At 31.0% G+C, this 19,777-nt stretch overlaps 2 protein-coding genes across 4 annotated transcripts in view; one reads left to right on the top strand and one right to left on the bottom strand.

Moving 5' to 3' along the window:
• Positions 1–19,777, bottom strand: part of LOC139498496 (PHD finger protein 14-like) — a 123,239-nt gene that overhangs the window by 53,561 nt on the left and 49,901 nt on the right. The window lies entirely within an intron of this gene.
• On the top strand, positions 3,045–5,255 carry LOC139499263 (E3 ubiquitin-protein ligase TRIM71-like). The gene is made up of 2 exons (XM_071287935.1): positions 3,045–3,847; positions 5,183–5,255. The coding sequence occupies exons 1-2, from the start codon at positions 3,081–3,083 to the stop codon at positions 5,253–5,255; spliced, it is 840 nt and encodes a 279-aa protein (XP_071144036.1). The 5' UTR covers positions 3,045–3,080.

Here is a 19,777-nt window from a genome sequence, read left to right as displayed (position 1 = left end):
CTGATTGGGTTTGTGTCAGATCAGAAACGTCTTGTGATAGTTTCTGGTTTTTTTCCTTCAACAAAGTATAATTCAGTTCCAAGTCTTTGAATTTGCTTTCTAAATCTTCCAAATTGTTCTGACATAAACTGCATGAAGCATTTGCAGCATTGACCTTCAACTGCAAAGCCAAAATATCTTTTGTATGCTTTGAAATACCCTTCTGATCAAGAGATTGTACTTTCTGTTGTAAGCTAGTCACAACCTGCTGTAACATATCACGTGATTGACTTTCTTCCATTTGCAAACCGATGACCGCAATATAATGTTTGTCAGTTATAACGCTATGATAGTTGGTCGTCGTAGTGCTGTCAATCAAAAATCCATTTATGAGGTCAGAAAGTGCGTATTGGAAGAGGACGAAAAGAATCTTGAGATTATGAAGCCTTTCCGTTATAAAGACCACAGACTATTGAACACAACGATATGTGTAATGACTGTAATACGTGTACTATCTAGTAGTGCTTGACTTCTCTATCTATAGGTTGGTTTGTCCTACAGAATGTCATATAATTGTTCTTATCACAATCAGAATACTCTCTCTTTCTAAGTCAAACTCAATTGTCCTAATTAAAATTTTGAAAGATGTTCTAGTTATACAAATCATATTCCGTCGTTGAATTATCCCGGTTTTTACTCTATATGAAATAGAACTTTGGTTGATATAGTATAACGTTTGATTTTGTCGGGTTTTTTTACTTCCCCTATTTTTTTATTTACCTTGGAGATCGGTTTATTGTTTATACTTTCCCAATGTATTTTTTCAAAGTTTAAAATATGTATGTTTCTTTTTGTATTTCAAAATAATTACATTAGATGTATGTTTCATTATAATATTTTATTCTGATTGGCTAACTGCACATCACGTGTTATTCCGTAAGCAGTTGCAGTGCTCAATACAACTTTTCATTCATGATAACACGTGCTCCAACAATAAAGTGCACAGGTGAATTAAATAATAAAATATATAAATTCGTGTTTTCATGATCATAGCTAAAAAATATAATTATAAGTATTGAATGCTTCGTTTTGTAACTTTATAGGGTTGTGAAAGCGTTGACCGTGCGTACATTTTTAGAATGAAGCGCTTCCGCGCTTCATACAAAATGTACTTCGGTCAACGCTTTTACACCCCAATAAATTTACAAAAAGAAGCATTCAATTCTTAAATATATTATTATTTATTAGAATTAACTGCTGCGAGTAAAGTTTTTCCTGTTATAAGATTTTTTTTTAAATTTGATGGAATGACAGTGTGATTGACCGAGACAATGTTACAAAGTAGAAAAGTCGTAAAATGAGAAAATACATTTTTCAAATATTCAATAGTTATATCCCAGTTTTTTGTATTTCTTTCTATATCTACTATCGTGTTTTATGATCCTATCAGATAGTAATAAATAACAATTGAAATGAGGGGGGATAGGATCTTTATCGGAATCCGGGATCGGGTGTTTTTAAGCTCGGGATTTCGGGATTGACCCTTTCGGGATGCGGGAATTCTTTTTTCGAATCTCAGGACCTCGGGATTTCGTGTTTTTAAGCCCGGGATTTCGGGATTTCGTATTTTCAAGCCCGGGATTTCGCGATCAGGACCCCTTCTACCCTCCCTTTGAAATTGTAAGACAATTTACAGTTTTCAATTGATGCGAATCGATTAGTATTTTTACACAAGTGCATTTCACATATGAAATATTCCAAATTCAGATCAATCGTACTTTGGTGTAATTCTCTTGACCATGTTGACCGCACATAATGTTTCGATTGTGACATCATCGAATACGACTGGTGACATAATATTACTTTAATGATAAGATGTAACCTTCTGCATCATATGTATGCACATTGTTTGGCTCCTGTAGCTCAAATCTTTCTATAATTTCTATATAGTGTTTTGTTGTCTGCCTTTTTCCCGTTTTGTCTGTTTGTCTATTCGTTTTGGAAATTATGGTGTCTAATTTTTCTTCGTAAATAGACACTAATAATATATTTGCCCTTTTTTTATCACACAAAAGTATTGACATAGGTAGAGACGATCTTTTTACTTTTATTTCATTCTAATTCGTAATTAATTGACCCCTCCAAAACAAAATGTATCGTATAAAGACGAATCTATTATAATAAAGTAACTCTTAAATTATATGAAAGAGTTAACAGAATTGGAGTGATATCTTGATGGAAACTAAGTACACAATTTGAGAAGCTAGAGACATTGGATTGTCACGTATATGTCTTTCCTTAGTTTGATCTGATGCCTCTGAATAGCATTTGGAGCTGTAATCTTAAAAACAAATGAAAAGAAATATTTATTACAAACAAAATATTCAATACATTGAACAAAAAAAGTATATATAGCTGTCAATTTGAAATATACAATCTGGTTAACAAAATTCCAATTTACACAATTCAACATATTGTTAGTGTTTTTGAACATTTGAATGTTAAAAGAAAGTAATTAGAAACGAATAGCGCCGCCTACAATTTTCACCAAAGATAATAGGTAGATGTTAATCTATTTTTTGCTGCCCTGGTAACTAGAAAACAAAATTGAAATAATGAGAAATGGGTGTTGGCCATTGGTATAAAAACAGCGATATATTTGGAGGAAGCTCTATGTGACGAGTAACTTTTTCTGTGCAAAGTTTAGCAAGGATTGTGCTCTAATCACGCTATTTCTGTAAATTAAGGTACTGTTGAATTACCTTAAAAATGCCATTTTTTCTATCAAAAAAGGTGCGGTACCATATGTGTTTTCTCTCTTATTCACAACCAAAGGTGCTGATAATTCAGAATTTGTCATTCTTTTATAGTGAAAATGCAGTATACATTTTGAAGTATCGTCTTTCTTTCCGTTTTAATTTTGCCAAAATATATCGTATATTAATGTTAACTCACGGCTTACTTCAAAATAAAAGCCCATATAATATTTAAAATGTCTGAATGAAACCAGGTAAATTATTTATAAACACTACTTATCGTTCTTGATTTAAATTTAGAATTTTCTGTCTTCCGTCATACCTTTGATTTCATATCAGTACAAAATGGCTCAGGCTGCGTCTAAAACATGTGAAATTTGTGTGAGTGCCCCCGGGTCACAATACTGCTTAGAATGTGAACAATATTATTGTGAAAACTGTAAGTCGCTGCATAAAAGACAGAAGTTATCGACAAACCACCAGTTTCAACACGCCTCCGAACTTATCCCGGAAGGTAAATCTAGATGTAGCCAACACAAAGAAGAATTCAACCTAATGTGTAATACATGCAATGTACCGGTATGTACAAGTTGTGTGACAGGAAATCACAATGGTCATAAATTTTCTAAATTGGTCGATGTAATTGCTCAATTACGAGGGGAAAACGAAAAGCAAATTCGGGGCAAAACCAATGAAGCAAATCAAAATATTACGAAAATTGAGGATAGCTTGAAATTGTTTGATAATGATGTAGAAATTGTCATAACAGCTATCACCGATCAAAGCAACAATATTAAACGCATGGTGGATAAATCTGTTTCTCAGATGATTGCCTTAGTAAAAGAACAATCAAAGAAGGAGAAAGATAAACTAATGAAGATTTTATCTGCTGCTAAATCCACACTTGTTGCTGGACAGAACTTAGATAGAAGAAGACAGGATCTAGATAAAACCAGACCGGATGAAACTATGGTACAACAGATTAATAAGATGAAAGAAGAGATCAGCAAACTAGATATTGACTCTCTTCCCGAGTTTCCAAAGATATCCTTCAATAGTAAAGCAGTTACTGAGGATGACATCAGGCAACTAATCGGTTCATATACTTTAAGGTAAATATCCAAATTTATGTTTTCTGCTTTTTCGAAAACCGCGAATGACCGTAAAAAATATCTTAATGTTTATTCATAGTGTCAAACTATTTAAAAATGAAAACAATTATTTCAAGCTTTGAGTAAACAACCGGAATGTCTTGGTCCAGAGATCTCCATCACCAAGCCATTCTTTATATTGACAGTATAAACTATTTATCTAAAGGTAGTAACTAATGATCATTACTATGAATACTTTACCGAAATATATTTCTAAAACAAATCAACAAAGGATTATTATTTCGCTTCCAATTGTTTTCTTTATGACCTTTGATTGCCTTATAAAATTATCAGGTGTTTTTACTTCAAATCGAAACGGACTAACAAGATAACTAATAAGAGTAACACTATTTTTTATGTCATGAAAATTCTTCAACTTTTAGGTTTCGTCTCTTATTTTCTATAGTGTAGTCTTTTTTCTTTCGTCGATTTTTTTAAGCTGTATGACAACATCTGTATATTTACCCTTCTCCACAGCGTCATCTAAGAGAAATATCAGGATAACTGTTTTCGTTCGTCAGTTGCGCATTTCGTATACATAAGTACCCTGGGTCTCAAAACTGTTGGAGATTTAAATCAATCAATTATACTTTTTATTAAAAAATGAAGGACAAATCTGTCTAAAGACATCTGTGAACAGAAGTAGAAAATTAAGTATGTTTCATATACATTGTATTTGTAGATCTCAGTATACATGGTATAGAAATGCTATTTTCACTAACTAAAATTGAAAAAAGGGAAGCATGTTTAATGAGGACAAGAGTCTACAATAAAATTAAAGACACAGTTTGACTTCTCGCAAGTCATTTTATTACCGCACTAATTCATTATTAACTATAATATGTGAAAAAAGTAAAATAATACACCTTATACTTATATATCCACCCATATGTCATAACAACTCATAGTTTTGTAAACTTTACAACACTATTCTACTTTCATTGATAATAAAAGTCATACATCAGTCCGTATCTCGTTTTTTAATATTTAAATAAGGAATTAGTTGTGTGAAAAAAAAAACCTTAACATTTAACTTTCATATTCAGCATATATCATAATATCTCAGAGATTTCTTATCTTTTCTTCATTCTACTTTCATTGGTAAAAAAATCATACATAAATCTGTCTCTTTTTTTAAAATAAGCAGGTTTTCTATATATTGAAAAAATATATAATTGTTAAAAGAAATATAATTAATATATCTCCTATACATTCAAACAGAAATTGACAAGAAGAAGTTTTTAAAGACATTTATTGTTTTTCGAAAATGGTGAAACAATCTTTTTTTTATTTTAGTGGATGTTCACCAGTCAAAGAAAAAGAATATCCACAACATGGATGGCTATGTAGATGTTCAAACTGTGGGTAAGTTCCGAAAGAAATTAAATAGATCATTAATTGTGACTATGGTCCATACACTTTAGATACATAAAGGCTTAAAAAATTAATCAATACTTAAATGAGACTGGTAGCAAACAAAATAGACAGAAAAATATCTTGTTATATAATTTTATATATATTTATCCTGCAATTGGGTGTCCTACTATACAGATACAGCCCTACAGATATCGCTATGCTGTATCTGTATACTTTAAAGATATCGCTTTAAAGCTCCGCCCACTGCCGGACTGAGTATTGTTTGAACCTGTGTGACCTCAGAATGTGTATTCCAGTTGCATTCCAATGACGATGACAATTGTCGATTTCAAAACATGAATGTGTATGATTGTGTTACAAAATCAACCATGTCAATTTCAGCATGCTTGTTTAGTGAATGTCAAGTCTGAAGCGTAGGACAACTCTTACTCTTCTGTTTCAAATTGGACAATGTTTTGTTATTTGTTTTTACTGTTGAAATTAGTTGTTATGTTAAAATAGATATTTATTCACCTTGAGCGATGTATTATTGTTGACCATTCGAGATTCTTTTTTTGCGAACCCGTCTTCAGCGTAATGAGTGATTTTGATATTACTACGCGGGCCTCAAAGGATTACAAATCGAAAATAGATGCTAAATATGTTAGTTTTTGTGTCTTTCAAAGCACAAACAATATACAGAATTAATTGCAGGATAAAGACAATAACTGTTTAATGTCTTTAAATATCAGCTGTATTTGTACTCTGCTCGAAACAGGTGTAGTAGCTCGCTAAAAGCTCGCATACACCTTGTTTCCTAGCCTCGTACAGATACAGCTGATATTTAAAGACACTAAACAGTTATTGTCTATATAGCTGTATTTAGACCCTTCTACAACGAAATTTGTTACATGCACACGTATTAAAATTGCGGTTTTTATCCAACACTATCATAGGTTTGAACGTTGTTTTCAATTTAGACATGTTTATATAAATATATAACTGTAGTCAATTACATCATTATTTCTTGCATTAATGTACAGGAATTTGTTTTTTGATATAATGCATTTATTAAATGACTGTTTGCAAATGCGTGAGTCTAAACAAATTAATTTCAACACATTTTTCTTAACCCCTTTCATTTGATGTCGTGGGAAACTTGTAGACTTGTAAAGTTATTCAAGAGACGATTCTGGACTGCATATATTTGCTTTGTTTTTGTCCCAGAGAAAATTAATTGCTTTTTAAAATATGTTAGTTTACAGAATTAGCTATATTCTCAATATAAGCGATCGATCAGACATTTTTGTAGCTTAAGGTGGATAGGGTGACTTAATTTAAATTTATAGAATTTAATAATTTGTCAAAATGTAGTTTTTATCATTCTTTTTTCAAAAATATATATAAAAAAACACTTTTTGGCATGCTACAGGTTGAGCAAAATTATTAGATTTTGTAAAGATTATACACGGAAACTCCAATTTTATGTGATAAAAAGAAAAATTACATTATAAAATTTTAAGATAAAATGCGAGATCGGTCTTATAAAATGCTTTAAGATTAAGAAAAAAATTGGGTCATCGGACTTGTTTTCTTGCTTCAATTTTTAAAAATGTAAATTCATAACTGATTCTGATATAAAATTACTTCATTTGAGTTATCTCCCTTCATGTAGCAAAAAAAAAATCAAGCTAAATGATTGCGTTTAGAAAATACATCCGTAAAAATGATAAAGCACATAATTTTCTATATGAACAATAAGAAAAGTCTTACACATGAATTACATACTACTCTCAAATTTTGCAAATTTCATTCGATGCACATTTTTTTTATTAGTTGTTAGCGGGTTTGAGCTAGCTTTCATTACCTGCGAGTACCCTCAGACCTTTACGCAGTGTCTTTTTGTTGTTGGGATAAACAAGTACCCGGCCACGTCACTCTGTGATTTTGTTAGATATATTTCTATTTGTTTTCATCTGATGAGTTAAGCCTTTTTCAACTGATTTTTATAGTTTGTTCTTATGTTGTACTGTAACCCAACTGTCCCAGGTTATGGGGGATCCCGCTAACCTGTTTAATCCCGCCACATTCTGTATGTATGTGCCTGTCATTCAGTGGTTGTCGTTTGTTGATGTAATACATAATTGTTTTCGTTATTTTTTTGAACATACATTAGGCTGTTAGTTTTCTTGTTTCAACTGTTTTACATTTGTCATTTCTGAGTCTTTTATAGCTGACTATGCGGTTTGCTCATTGTTGAAGGCCATACGGTTACCCATAGTTGTTACTTTCTGTGTCATTTGGTATCTTGTGGAGAGTTTTCTCGTTGGAAATCATACCACATCTTTTTTTATATATATATTTTCTCTGTATTTTTCACAATTTCGTTTTTGTTCCGCGAGTTTTTATATTTGCATTAATGATGAGAGGGTTGGAATTTATTCGCTTGGTTCCCGACAACAAGACGGGACATAATACATGTATTAGCTAAACGCTGATAAAGTTTGTTTTACATCAAACAATTCATATATGTTACACCTTACATCCCTTAGATACAGTACGATACAATTTAATCTCAATTGGATCTGTTTTTAAATAATAAGCAGTGTCCATTGAAAAATCAAAAGTATGTTTTATAGAATACCATATTTAAAACAAAGAAGACGTTAAACTTGATATTTCATATACAGTGTGAATTGTGATTGCTATTCAATTAATTAAGTAGTCTATTAACAGGTTTCGGAAAGCTTTGAAGTTTGAGTTTGTTCTATTTCAAGAACAGGAATATTGTAATTTCGTGCGCTGTTTTGTTAAAACTTGAGTTTTATTGTTGGTCATCAAGGGCACCATAAAATGCATATGCTGCAGTTCAGTTCTTTGTATTTACATATGTCAAAAATAGAGGTACAGCAGTAAACATCGTGTTATTAGCTTAATCACTATAAAAGCAAACAAATATAAAAACGAAAAATTACCATGACACAATAACACAATGAGAGGATGCATAAGTACATAGCCACGTCATAAGCAACAAAGAAACACACAAAGTATTAGCTCGTCGGGCATGCTCTTTATAAAATGTTATTTATGTTTTGCTTTGCAAACACTAATTCTCTATTGATTGTCACTGTAACGTACGATGACCTATAATTGTTAATTTCTGTGTCATTTTGGTCTCTTGTGGACAGTTGTCTCATTGGCAATCATACCACATTTTCTTTTTTATATTTGGTTCAAAATTAATTTAAAGCAATGAGGTATCACATAGAACATTATGAATGAAGACAAGAGTAATTCGAATGCAACAAAAACCCAAGGATAAGAAATACAGATAGATGCACTATTTTACCTTATCACATGTGATATATATTTATTTTCTTTTAAGGAAAGAATATATTCAACCTAACAGATATCAGTAAGTATACTATTAATATTTCTACAAGCATATACGAATAGAAGAGTAAATGCTATTTTTACTCAAAAGTGTGAACCAACTGTGTCTTCTTTTTATGAGCCGCAATTACGCCTGTGCATTTTAATATCTATAGTTTATAGCCGCAGCAATATTTATGTTTTGATTTGGTTACGTTCTTATAAATCTTCATCCTACTTTAGACCAGTAGAAAATGTACATTAGTATGACAAGCATAATGTATTATGTGTCAATTTTTTATAAAAAATAAGAAACACTTGTGGTTTTCCAGTGTTAAACTTTCCAAAATACACTTAGAACATCCAGAGCTTAAACTAAATTTAATGATCCAAATAATGTAAGGACGTCAACAATACACGAAAATTAGATTATTGATCAATTGTACAGAGTATCGAATACCAAAAACCATACTCGACTAATCGGTTCCCTGTTATAATATTGCTGTCTTCTTCATATTGAATTGATCATTCTGATCATTCTTACAGATATTTCATTGATTTAAATTAGCATCATTGATTAATCATACTAGTAAATAAAATACTTTTTTTCCTAATACTTTATATTTTATTGTACGTAAATACGTAGACTATATATACCGGGTTGAACACTTTACACTAAACATGGCTTAGGCGTGGTCACAAGTCCTTTGAATCGGAGTTGGAAATTCAAACTTTTATAATATTTTTTTAAACAATTATTTAAGCACGTTAACAGTGAGATATTTTTCACGATTCTACCTAATTCAGCCATTTCCAGCCGAAATTGTGCACTGACTCTGAGGGAAAATATCCGTAAGAAAACGGTCGCATTATGGTCATTGCAAACTGCTTTGTCTAGACTCAATCGTATCGTGTTCTGTAATTGTTAGGACTCAATAGTTTATCATTGTCGAATATCGTATTTATAACTAGACTGTTCCGGAATGGTTTCGGCAAAGACGGTTCGCATTCGACCTCACTTGACCTTTCCTGATCCGTAGGAATCTGTTACGCATGTATACGACTTTGTTCAGGATTATAAGACATTCCCGATCCTTCAGAATAGAAATCCTATTGTTTAGCTTTTAGTGTTTTAGAGCTGTCTGATAATAAACGGGAGCCATAATCGGCACTGTATGAATGTCGTTTTAGCCATTCTGTCACTTCGGTACCATCAGACCAAATAGTTTCGTCTGCAAGTCTGTAATTTACAAAGTTGCAAAACCGACTGTCCCTAATAATGGGTGACGTCTAATCATTACGCCTTTGTTGATATGAAACATGTTAAATGTGTTTTCATAACGATTACCAAATGATATTTTTGTTTTAAATTTCAAATTGTTTTTTTTTTAATTCATATTGCTTTTATTATTGTTTTTTTTTTAATGAGTGCTGAAAGGTTATGAGCATTTTATTATTTTTGGTTTGATATTCCTTTTTTCAGATACTTATATAGCTGGTTTGTCGTCCGTTGAAAAACAAACCACAAAATTTTAAGTACATAGTTTTGAAATCCCAATCGAGTACTCGAGTATCGCGTGATAAGACCAACGAGTTATTAATAGTTATCCGAATTGACATTCCTAACCAAAAAGCATATACAGATATTTAAATGCATTTATCTGCTTGCACTGTGGTTTGACATGCATACAGACCTTTTGAGGTATTACAACGTATTTTGTTTTGTGTGTTAACAATTTTGTATATAGATATAGACTGAAGTTTATTAAAGACATTTTGGAATCCTACTTAAACACCAACATAACTAATCTTAATTTAAAGATAGTAGATTAATTCTAAATAAACTGTTAAATATAGCTTAAATTCTTAAAATTGGATACGTATTTAGCGATTTGATGACAAAGCAATACAGAAAATGTACAATTTCATCAAGGATTGTAAAAAACAACTTATGCTATAATTTCTTCTTTTTCAGTGAGTAAGTATCAAGTTCAAGTTTCATTAGAGAAGTATATATACTATTACTACAAGGCAACAAGAACCTGTATTTCCGCTTAAGTAAAAAATAGTTCCCTATTCGATTTATTAATAAACCATCGGATGTTAACCACGACCAAAATAAACAAAAAATACACCATTTTTAAAGTATGACAATCGTCTTGCCAAGCGTACAGAGGAGCAAAAACTACGCATTCCTCCGCCAATAAAAACTGACCACCCCGAATTAGTACATTACTGCGTTAAGTATTGTTAAATACAAATCAAGCAATCAATGCATGCCACATATATTACTGGCCAAGCTGACAAGACTTCACCATTTCTTTCAACAATTATTTTTATCTTTTGACATAGAACGAACTTTTGTATTTTTTGTGTTTAAATAAATCTTGTAAGCGCACATATAAATGTACACCTGAAAATTATGAATGAATCAATAAGTGCAATGCTGAAGAATAGTTACTACAGCTGAAGCTTTGATAATCAATACATGTTCTGTAATTTCATATGTTAGCAAAATATAGTATTATAAAATTCAACATAGACAGTAAACACGATGTTTTTGCAGTCAGTTAGTCTTCTGTTATGTTATCATAAGATCTTGCATTCTGATATCTGGTACATATATATTTATACAGCTTCTCTTAAAATCCCAATAATAAAACTCGCATATGTTTCCCAATAATAAAACTCGCATATGTGTTAATTTTCCCGCAAATTGCAGTAATAAATACAACAAATAATTTTTTAAAGCAAACATAACTATATATTGTAAGGTGACTAAAGTCTGACAATTTCGATATGTTCATGGTACCATACATAGTGTCCCGTCTGCACTCGAGTTTCTACTGTCCTTTTAAAAACATGTTTTCCATACACACGAGTTTGTTTATTAAAAAAAAATCAGCAACTTCTTTCAGCAGCTTACAAATTGAATTTGCGTCTCAAAAAATAAATTGTTGGTTGCTTCTGGCGAATAACTTTACAAACACATTAATGTTGACAGTTTCATAATAACCTGCCATTGGATACTAGTACGTCATATCAATAAAGTCAAAATTGAACTGAGTTGTTTTATTGCTAATGGAATTATAAGTCTCAAGATCGATTAATCTGTATTACTTATAATGTAATAAGATACATCGCTGTAATGGTAGATCAACAAGATACTTCCCTTGCTAAATAAATCCGTTAATTCACTAATCGGTACGTTAACTTTGACTGAGACGAACATAAATTTGGCACGTAATCAGGGAGTTTTTGATTGAATTTTACAAAACTGGTATACATGGTTTTAAAACTAAAAATGGGATATCTTTCTAACGACTCGATGACAAAGCAATATAGAAAATGTACAAATGCATCAATAGTTTAAAAAAAATCTAATCACATTTCCTTTTTCAGTCCGTAAGTACCAAGTTCAAGTATCAGTAAGAGAAGTATATATATTATTTTAATTGCAATGCAACACTAGTAGCTGTATTTCCGGTAAGATAACAATTTTTGCCAGATTTGATATAATATTTAACCATCGGACGTAAGTCACGAACAAAGTAGACAAAAAAAGACAAAGATAAACACTTGTCTTGTCAAGCATATATAAGAGCACAAACTATGATGGCTAAAGATTTTAAAAGAAAATGTTTTTTCTATACAAGATACATTGGGTACGCCGTGGCTTAGTGTTCTAAGTATGCAAACCAGTTTATCAACAGCATTTCAATACTGGTGTTTTGAGTTCAAATTTCAACTGTTGTTAGTGTCGATGAACACAATTCAATCAATCAATACACGACACATATATTGCAGGCCAGGCCAAAAAGACATCAATACATCTGTCGTATCAACAAATATATATATTTTTTTTAAATAAATCTTAGAAGCACACATATAAATGTACAACTAAATTATGAATAAAACAATAATTCAGTTCTGGTGAACATTTCAATACAGCTGAAGTTTTGATAATTAGTTATTGTTTCTGCAATTTAATATGTGAGCAAAATACAGTATTATAAAATTCAACATCTGCAGTAAAATATGATGCTTTTGCAGTCCGTAAGTGCCCGTTCATGTTATCATAAGCACTTATATTCTGATAATTTTTTTTATTCATATTGCTTTTATTATTGTTTTTTTTTTTTTTTATAATGAGTGCTGAAAGGTTATGAGCATTTTGTTATTTTTGGTGTGATATTCCTTTTTTCAGATACTTATATCGGTGGTTTGTCGTCCGTTGAAAAACAAACCACAAAATTTTAAGTGCATAGTTTTGAAATCCCAATCGAGTACTCGAGTATCGCGTGATAATATCAACGAGTTATTAATAGTTATCCGAATTGACATCCCTAACCAAAAAGCATATTATACAAATATTTAAATTCATTTATCTGGTTGCACTGTGGTTTGACATGTATACAGACCTTTTAAAGTATTACAACGTCTTTTGTTTTGTGTGTTAACAATTTTGTATATAGATATAAACTGAAGTTTATTAAAGACATTTTGGAATCCTACATAACCACCAACATAACTAATCTTAATTTAAAGATAGTAGATTAATTCTTAATAAACTGTTATATATAGCTTAAATTCTTAAAATCGGATACCTGTTTAGCAATTTGATGACAAAGCAATACAGAAAAGTACAAATTCATCAATGATAGTAAAAAATAAACTTATGCTATAATTCCTTCTTTTTTCAATAGGTAAGTAGCAAGTTCAAGTTTAATTAGAGAAGTATATATACTTTTACTGCAATGCAAAACGAGCCTGTATTTCCGTTTAAGTAATAAATAGTTCCCTATTCGATTTAATAATAAACCATCGGATGTTAACCACAACCAAAATAAACAAAAAAATACACCAAATTTAAAGTATAACAACCGTCTTGCCAAGCATACAGAGGAGCAAAAACTACGCATTCCTCCGCCAATAAAACCTGACCACCCCGAATTAGTACATTACTGCTCTAAGTATTGTTAAATACAAATCAAGCAATCAATGCATGCCATATATGTTACTGGCTTAGCTGACAAGACTTCATCACTTCTTTCAACAATTATTTTGTTACCATTCCACATCGAAAAAACTTTTTTTTTATTTTTTTTTAAATTCTTGTAAGCGCAAATATAAATGTACACTTGAAAATTATGAATGAATCAAGAAGTGCAATGCTGGTGAACAATTACTGAAGCTAAAGTTTTGATAATCAATACATGTTCTGTAATTTCATATGTTAGCAAAATATAGTATTATAAATTCAAAAAAGACAGTAAACACGATGTTTTTGCAGTCAGTTAGTCTTATTTTATGTTATCATAAGATTTGCATTCTGATATCTGGTATATATATATTTATGCAGCTTCTCTTAAAATCCCAATAATAAAACTCGCATATGTTTCCCAATAATAAAACTCGCATATGTGTTAATTTTCCCGCAAATTGCAGTAATAAATACAACAAATATTTTTTTAAAGCAAACATAACTATACATTGTAAGGTGACTAAAGTCTGACAATTTCGATATGTTCATGGTACCATACATAGTGTCCCGTCTGCACTCGAGTTTCTACTGTCCTTTTAAAAACATGTTTTCCATACACACGAGTTTGTTTATTAAAAAAAAAATCAGCAACTTCTTTCAGCAGCTTACAAATTGAATTTGCGTCTCAAAAAATAAATTGTTGGTTGCTTCTGGCGAATAACTTTACAAACACATTAATGTTGACAGTTTCATAATCACCTGCCATTGGATACTAGTACGTCATATCAATAAAGTCAAAATTGAACTGAGTTGTTTTATTGCTAATGGAATTATAAGTCTAAAGATCGATTAATCTGTATTACTTATAATGTAATAAGATACATCGCTGTAATGGTAGATCAACAAGATACTTCCCTTGCTAAATAAATCCGTTAATTCACTAATCGGTACGTTAACTTTGACTGAGACGAACATAAATTTGGCACGTAATCAGGGAGTTTTTGATTGAATTTTACAAAACTGGTATACATGGTTTTAAAACTAAAAATGGGATATCTTTCTAACGACTCGATGACAAAGCAATATAGAAAATGTACAAATGCATCAATAGTTTAAAAAAAATCTAATTACATTTCCTTTTTCAGTCCGTAAGTACCAAGTTCAAGTATCAGTAAGAGAAGTATATATATTATTTTAATTGCAATGCAACACTAGTAGCTGTATTTCCGGTAAGATAAAAATTTTTGCCAGATTTGATATAATATTTAACCATCGGACGTAAGTCACGAACAAAGTAGACAAAAAAAGACAAAGATAAACACTTGTCTTGTCAAGCATATATAAGAGCACAAACTATGATGGCTAAAGATTTTAAAAGAAAATGTTTTTTCTATACAAGATACATTGGGTACGCCGTGGCTTAGTGTTCTAAGTATGCAAACCAGTTTATCAACAGCATGTCAATACTGGTGTTTTGAGTTCAAATTTCAACTGTTGTTAGTGTCGATAAACACAATTCAATCAATCAATACACGACACATATATTGCAGGCCAGGCCAAAAAGACATCAATACATCTGTCGTATCAACAAATATATATATATTTTTTAAATAAATCTTAGAAGCACACATATAAATGTACAACTAAATTATGAATAAAACAATAATTCAGTTCTGGTGAACATTTCAATACAGCTGAAGTTTTGATAATTAGTTATTGTTTCTGCAATTTAATATGTGAGCAAAATACAGTATTATAAAATTCAACATCTGCAGTAAAATATGATGCTTTTGCAGTCCGTAAGTGCCCGTTCATGTTATCATAAGCACTTATATTCTGATATTTTTTTTTATTCATATTGCTTTTATTATTGTTTTTTTTTATAATGAGTGCTGAAAGGTTATGAGCATTTTGTTATTTTTGGTGTGATATTCCTTTTTTCAGATACTTATATCGGTGGTTTGTCGTCCGTTGAAAAACAAACCACAAAATTTTAAGTGCATAGTTTTGAAATCCCAATCGAGTACTCGAGTATCGCGTGATAATATCAACGAGTTATTAATAGTTATCCGAATTGACATCCCTAACCAAAAAGCATATTATACAAATATTTAAATTCATTTATCTGGTTGCACTGTGGTTTGACATGTATACAGACCTTTTAAAGTATTACAACGTCTTTTGTTTTGTGTGTTAACAATTTTGTATATACAGTTAACTCTCGTTGTCTCGAACTCGGTTGACTCGAAATTTCGGATGAGTCGAAGTTTTCACGTGGTCCCGAACTTTATTCCATACAAAAGTATGTAATTCGACTCCTGATGAGTCGAAATTGGATGAGTCGAAATTTCGGTTGAGTCGAACTAAATTTACGGTCCCAAGGTTAACAAAAGCATTCAAAATTCATTTTTTATCTCGAACTAATACATATGTCAAAACATGACCTCCGGGATTTAAATGGATTGAAGAGTTAATCTGACAATACACGTGTAATTAAATTTCCGGTCACTGACCACTGTATTGATTTATGACGTGCTATTTCCATGAGTGTTTACCTAAGATTATCTTTTATTGAATTTTTATCAATAATTAGTGATAAATTGTTAATGTTCATGAAAAAGTATTTAAATTGTTTACAAAACAATTAATTTGTGATTTACACTAATGAGCTTGGGTGTGTATAAAGTGAGGATTATGGCTTCCGTTGATGATCACCTAAAAACTACTCAAAAGGCGTCTTTAATTTTATTATATGTTCTTTTGAAAACAAAGAGTGAGATAAAACAAAAGGAATAGAAATCAAAATTTTCTTAAATCTCTTGTATCCGAGAATAAACAATTTTGTCAGCTATTAGTATAAGCGATCTGAATTACGAAACTGTCGATTGGAAATTACTCTCTTGGAAAAGCCATAGGATTTTTTTTAATTGAAACAATTGAATAAGTAAAAATAACAGTCATTATAATAATAAAAGACTGTGACATACAAATACATCGATCTCATGCTAGAATATCGATCCCCTTGTCATATTCACCCGGATTTATTTTAGCTTTACCAAGCTAAGCAAGAGTTGTGTCCCTTAGATTGTCGAACTTCCGGTGTTCGTTTGAGTCGAACTACGTGTATCTCGAAATATTTCTCTGGTCCGGCTGACTTCGACATAACGAGAGTCGACTGTAGATATAAACTGAAGTTTATTAAAGACATTTTGGAATCCTACATAACCACCAACATAACTAATCTTAATTTAAAGATAGTAGATTAATTCTTAATAAACTGTTATATATAGCTTAAATTCTTAAAATCGGATACCTGTTTAGCAATTTGATGACAAAGCAATACAGAAAAGTACAAATTCATCAATGATTGTAAAAAATAAACTTATGCTATAATTCCTTCTTTTTCAATAGGTAAGTAGCAAGTTCAAGTTTAATTAGAGAAGTATATATACTTTTACTGCAATGCAAAACGAGCCTGTATTTCCGTTTAAGTAAAAAAAAGTTCCCTATTCGATTTAATAATAAACCATCGGATGTTAACCACAACCAAAATAAACAAAAAAATACACCATATTTAAAGTATAACAACCGTCTTGCCAAGCATACAGAGGAGCAAAAACTACGCATTCCTCCGCCAATAAAACCTGACCACCCCGAATTAGTACATTACTGCTCTAAGTATTGTTAAATACAAATCAAGCAATCAATGCATGCCATATATGTTACTGGCTTAGCTGACAAGACTTCATCACTTCTTTCAACAATTATTTTGTTACCATTCCACATCGAAAAAACTTTTTTTTTATTTTTTTTTAAATTCTTGTAAGCGCAAATATAAATGTACACTTGGAAATTATGAATGAATCAAGAAGTGCAATGCTGGTGAACAATTACTGAAGCTAAAGTTTTGATAATCAATACATGTTCTGTAATTTCATATGTTAGCAAAATATAGTATTATAAATTCAAAAAAGACAGTAAACACGATGTTTTTGCAGTCAGTTAGTCTTATTTTATGTTATCATAAGATTTGCATTCTGATATCTGGTATACATATATTTATGCAGCTTCTCTTAAAATCCCAATAATAAAACTCGCATACGTGTTAATTTTCCCAGCAAATTGCAATAATAAATACAACAAATAATTTTTTAAAGCAAAAATGACTATACATTGTAAGGTGACTAAAGTCTGACAATTTCGATATGTTCATGGTATTATACATAGTGTCCTGTCTGCACTGGAGTTTCTTTTGTGTTTTTTAAAAACATGTTTTCCATACACAATAGTTTGTTTATAATAATAATAAAAAAATCTTTCAGCAACGTACAAATTTAATTTGCGCCTCAAAAATAAACTGTTGGTTGTTTCTTGCGAATAACTTTACAAACACATTAATGTTGACAGTTTCATAAATACCTGGATACTAGTACGTCATATCAATACAGTTAAAATTAAACTGAGTTGTTTTATTGCTAATGGAATTATAAGTCTCAAGATCGATAAATCTGTATTACTTATAATGTAATAAGATACATCGCTGTAATCACGGTGGGTATGGTTGTCCTGCGAGAGAACGTACTGTGCTGGTGATTCGGTCCTGACGGGTGCTGGTGATCAATGAAAAAATGTAAACAAAGACGAAAATGATGATTTTTGACGTTTTCACTCATAAAAAATGGAAGAAACAGTTGAGATTTTTCAATTTCGTTTCTTATGGGTTCATATATAAACCATTAAAAAATTGACCCTCTAAACTTTTTCAGTAAGCGTAACACAAAAATGCTCATTTTCAGAAAATCTCGAACTGAAAAAATAAAACAAAAATGCTCATAGAGTCCGCTTTCTATACCGCAATCCACACGACAAAACAATTTTGTGAAAAAACATTGCAATTTCTTAAAATTTAGCATTTTCTCAATTTATGCATGTCCTGATACTGTGCTGGTGGGTCCTGTCATTGTGCTGGTGGGTCCTGATACGGTGCTGGTGATTTTGGATAATAAGTTGGTCATATTTGAAACAAATGTTACAAAATCAATAAAATTGGGCAGATAATTGTTGCCAACAGGATCTATGACTCCTATTTTAGCTCTTGTGCATCCATTTGGCTGTTTAGTATGTGTTTTCAAATGATCTTAACTTGTATTACATAATAACATAAAAGGGCAACATCTTTCGTCCAATATCAGATAACAATATATAGTATCTAAAATAAGTTAAAAATTCCACAATACTATATAATTCATTTTATGTGTCAATTTGTTCGAAAAAAGTCGAATAAAAGAGAGTTTAAGTTAATGTCATGATTATCTGTCGCTTTCTAGATCTATGCTTAGCATTTATTTCAGATGACATGGACTCCTCACCCTGATGACCCTGCTGCCTTTCATAACTTCATCCGTATACATATATTAATAGATAAACGAAAGGCTGCAACTGGTATTTTTGTATTTAAAATGATTCGTTGTAACGAGAATATTTGTGGTGAATGGAAACTGTGAGGGTCAAAATCTTAAATTGCTTATAAATGTTGCTGGACCTAGTTTCGTTATCTGATCCGAATTTTCTGAAATGTGCAAGGTAGATAGACATTTTGATTTGTTTACTCGGTAATGAACCCTTGTGTTGATCCCATGGTAAACATAACAAAAATCTCTGTACAAAGGTCTGTGAATTTTCTACAAAAATTGTATTTTATTTTCACTAAATTCTCTTTTTTCTACTAAATACAATAATGAACTATAATAAATAATAATGCTTTGCAAGAAGTTTCCCCTTGATATATGCACATTTCGTAATTGACATTGTCATAAACCGTACACGAAAAGATAAAATATTGATATAAGTACTTAATTTGCATCTTTGAACCCCCACCCCGGCTTTTTTTAGGAGCCTGGGGTGTCTAAAAATGGTCGATTACAGACAGCCGAGTAAGCATTTTACTTTCCAGGCGTGTTTATGTTTTTTAAATATAAATTAAGGCTACATTTTAATATAATAATTCTATGAATTCACAATATAAAAAAATGCAGAAAAAAAATGAATGAAGCGAAATATCTTAGTAAGGAGTCATAACTACAGAGATGGTGTGTTTGACACACAAAACTTAAAAGCTTAGTGATATTACCAATATTAAAATAAAAGTGTATTTTAGTTGGGTATTTTTTCCATTTACT

Source organism: Mytilus edulis, chromosome 12 (genome assembly GCF_963676685.1).
Source record: "Mytilus edulis chromosome 12, xbMytEdul2.2, whole genome shotgun sequence".
NCBI lineage: Eukaryota > Metazoa > Mollusca > Bivalvia > Mytilida > Mytilidae > Mytilus > Mytilus edulis.
This window is presented reverse-complemented; position numbering and strand designations above follow the sequence as displayed.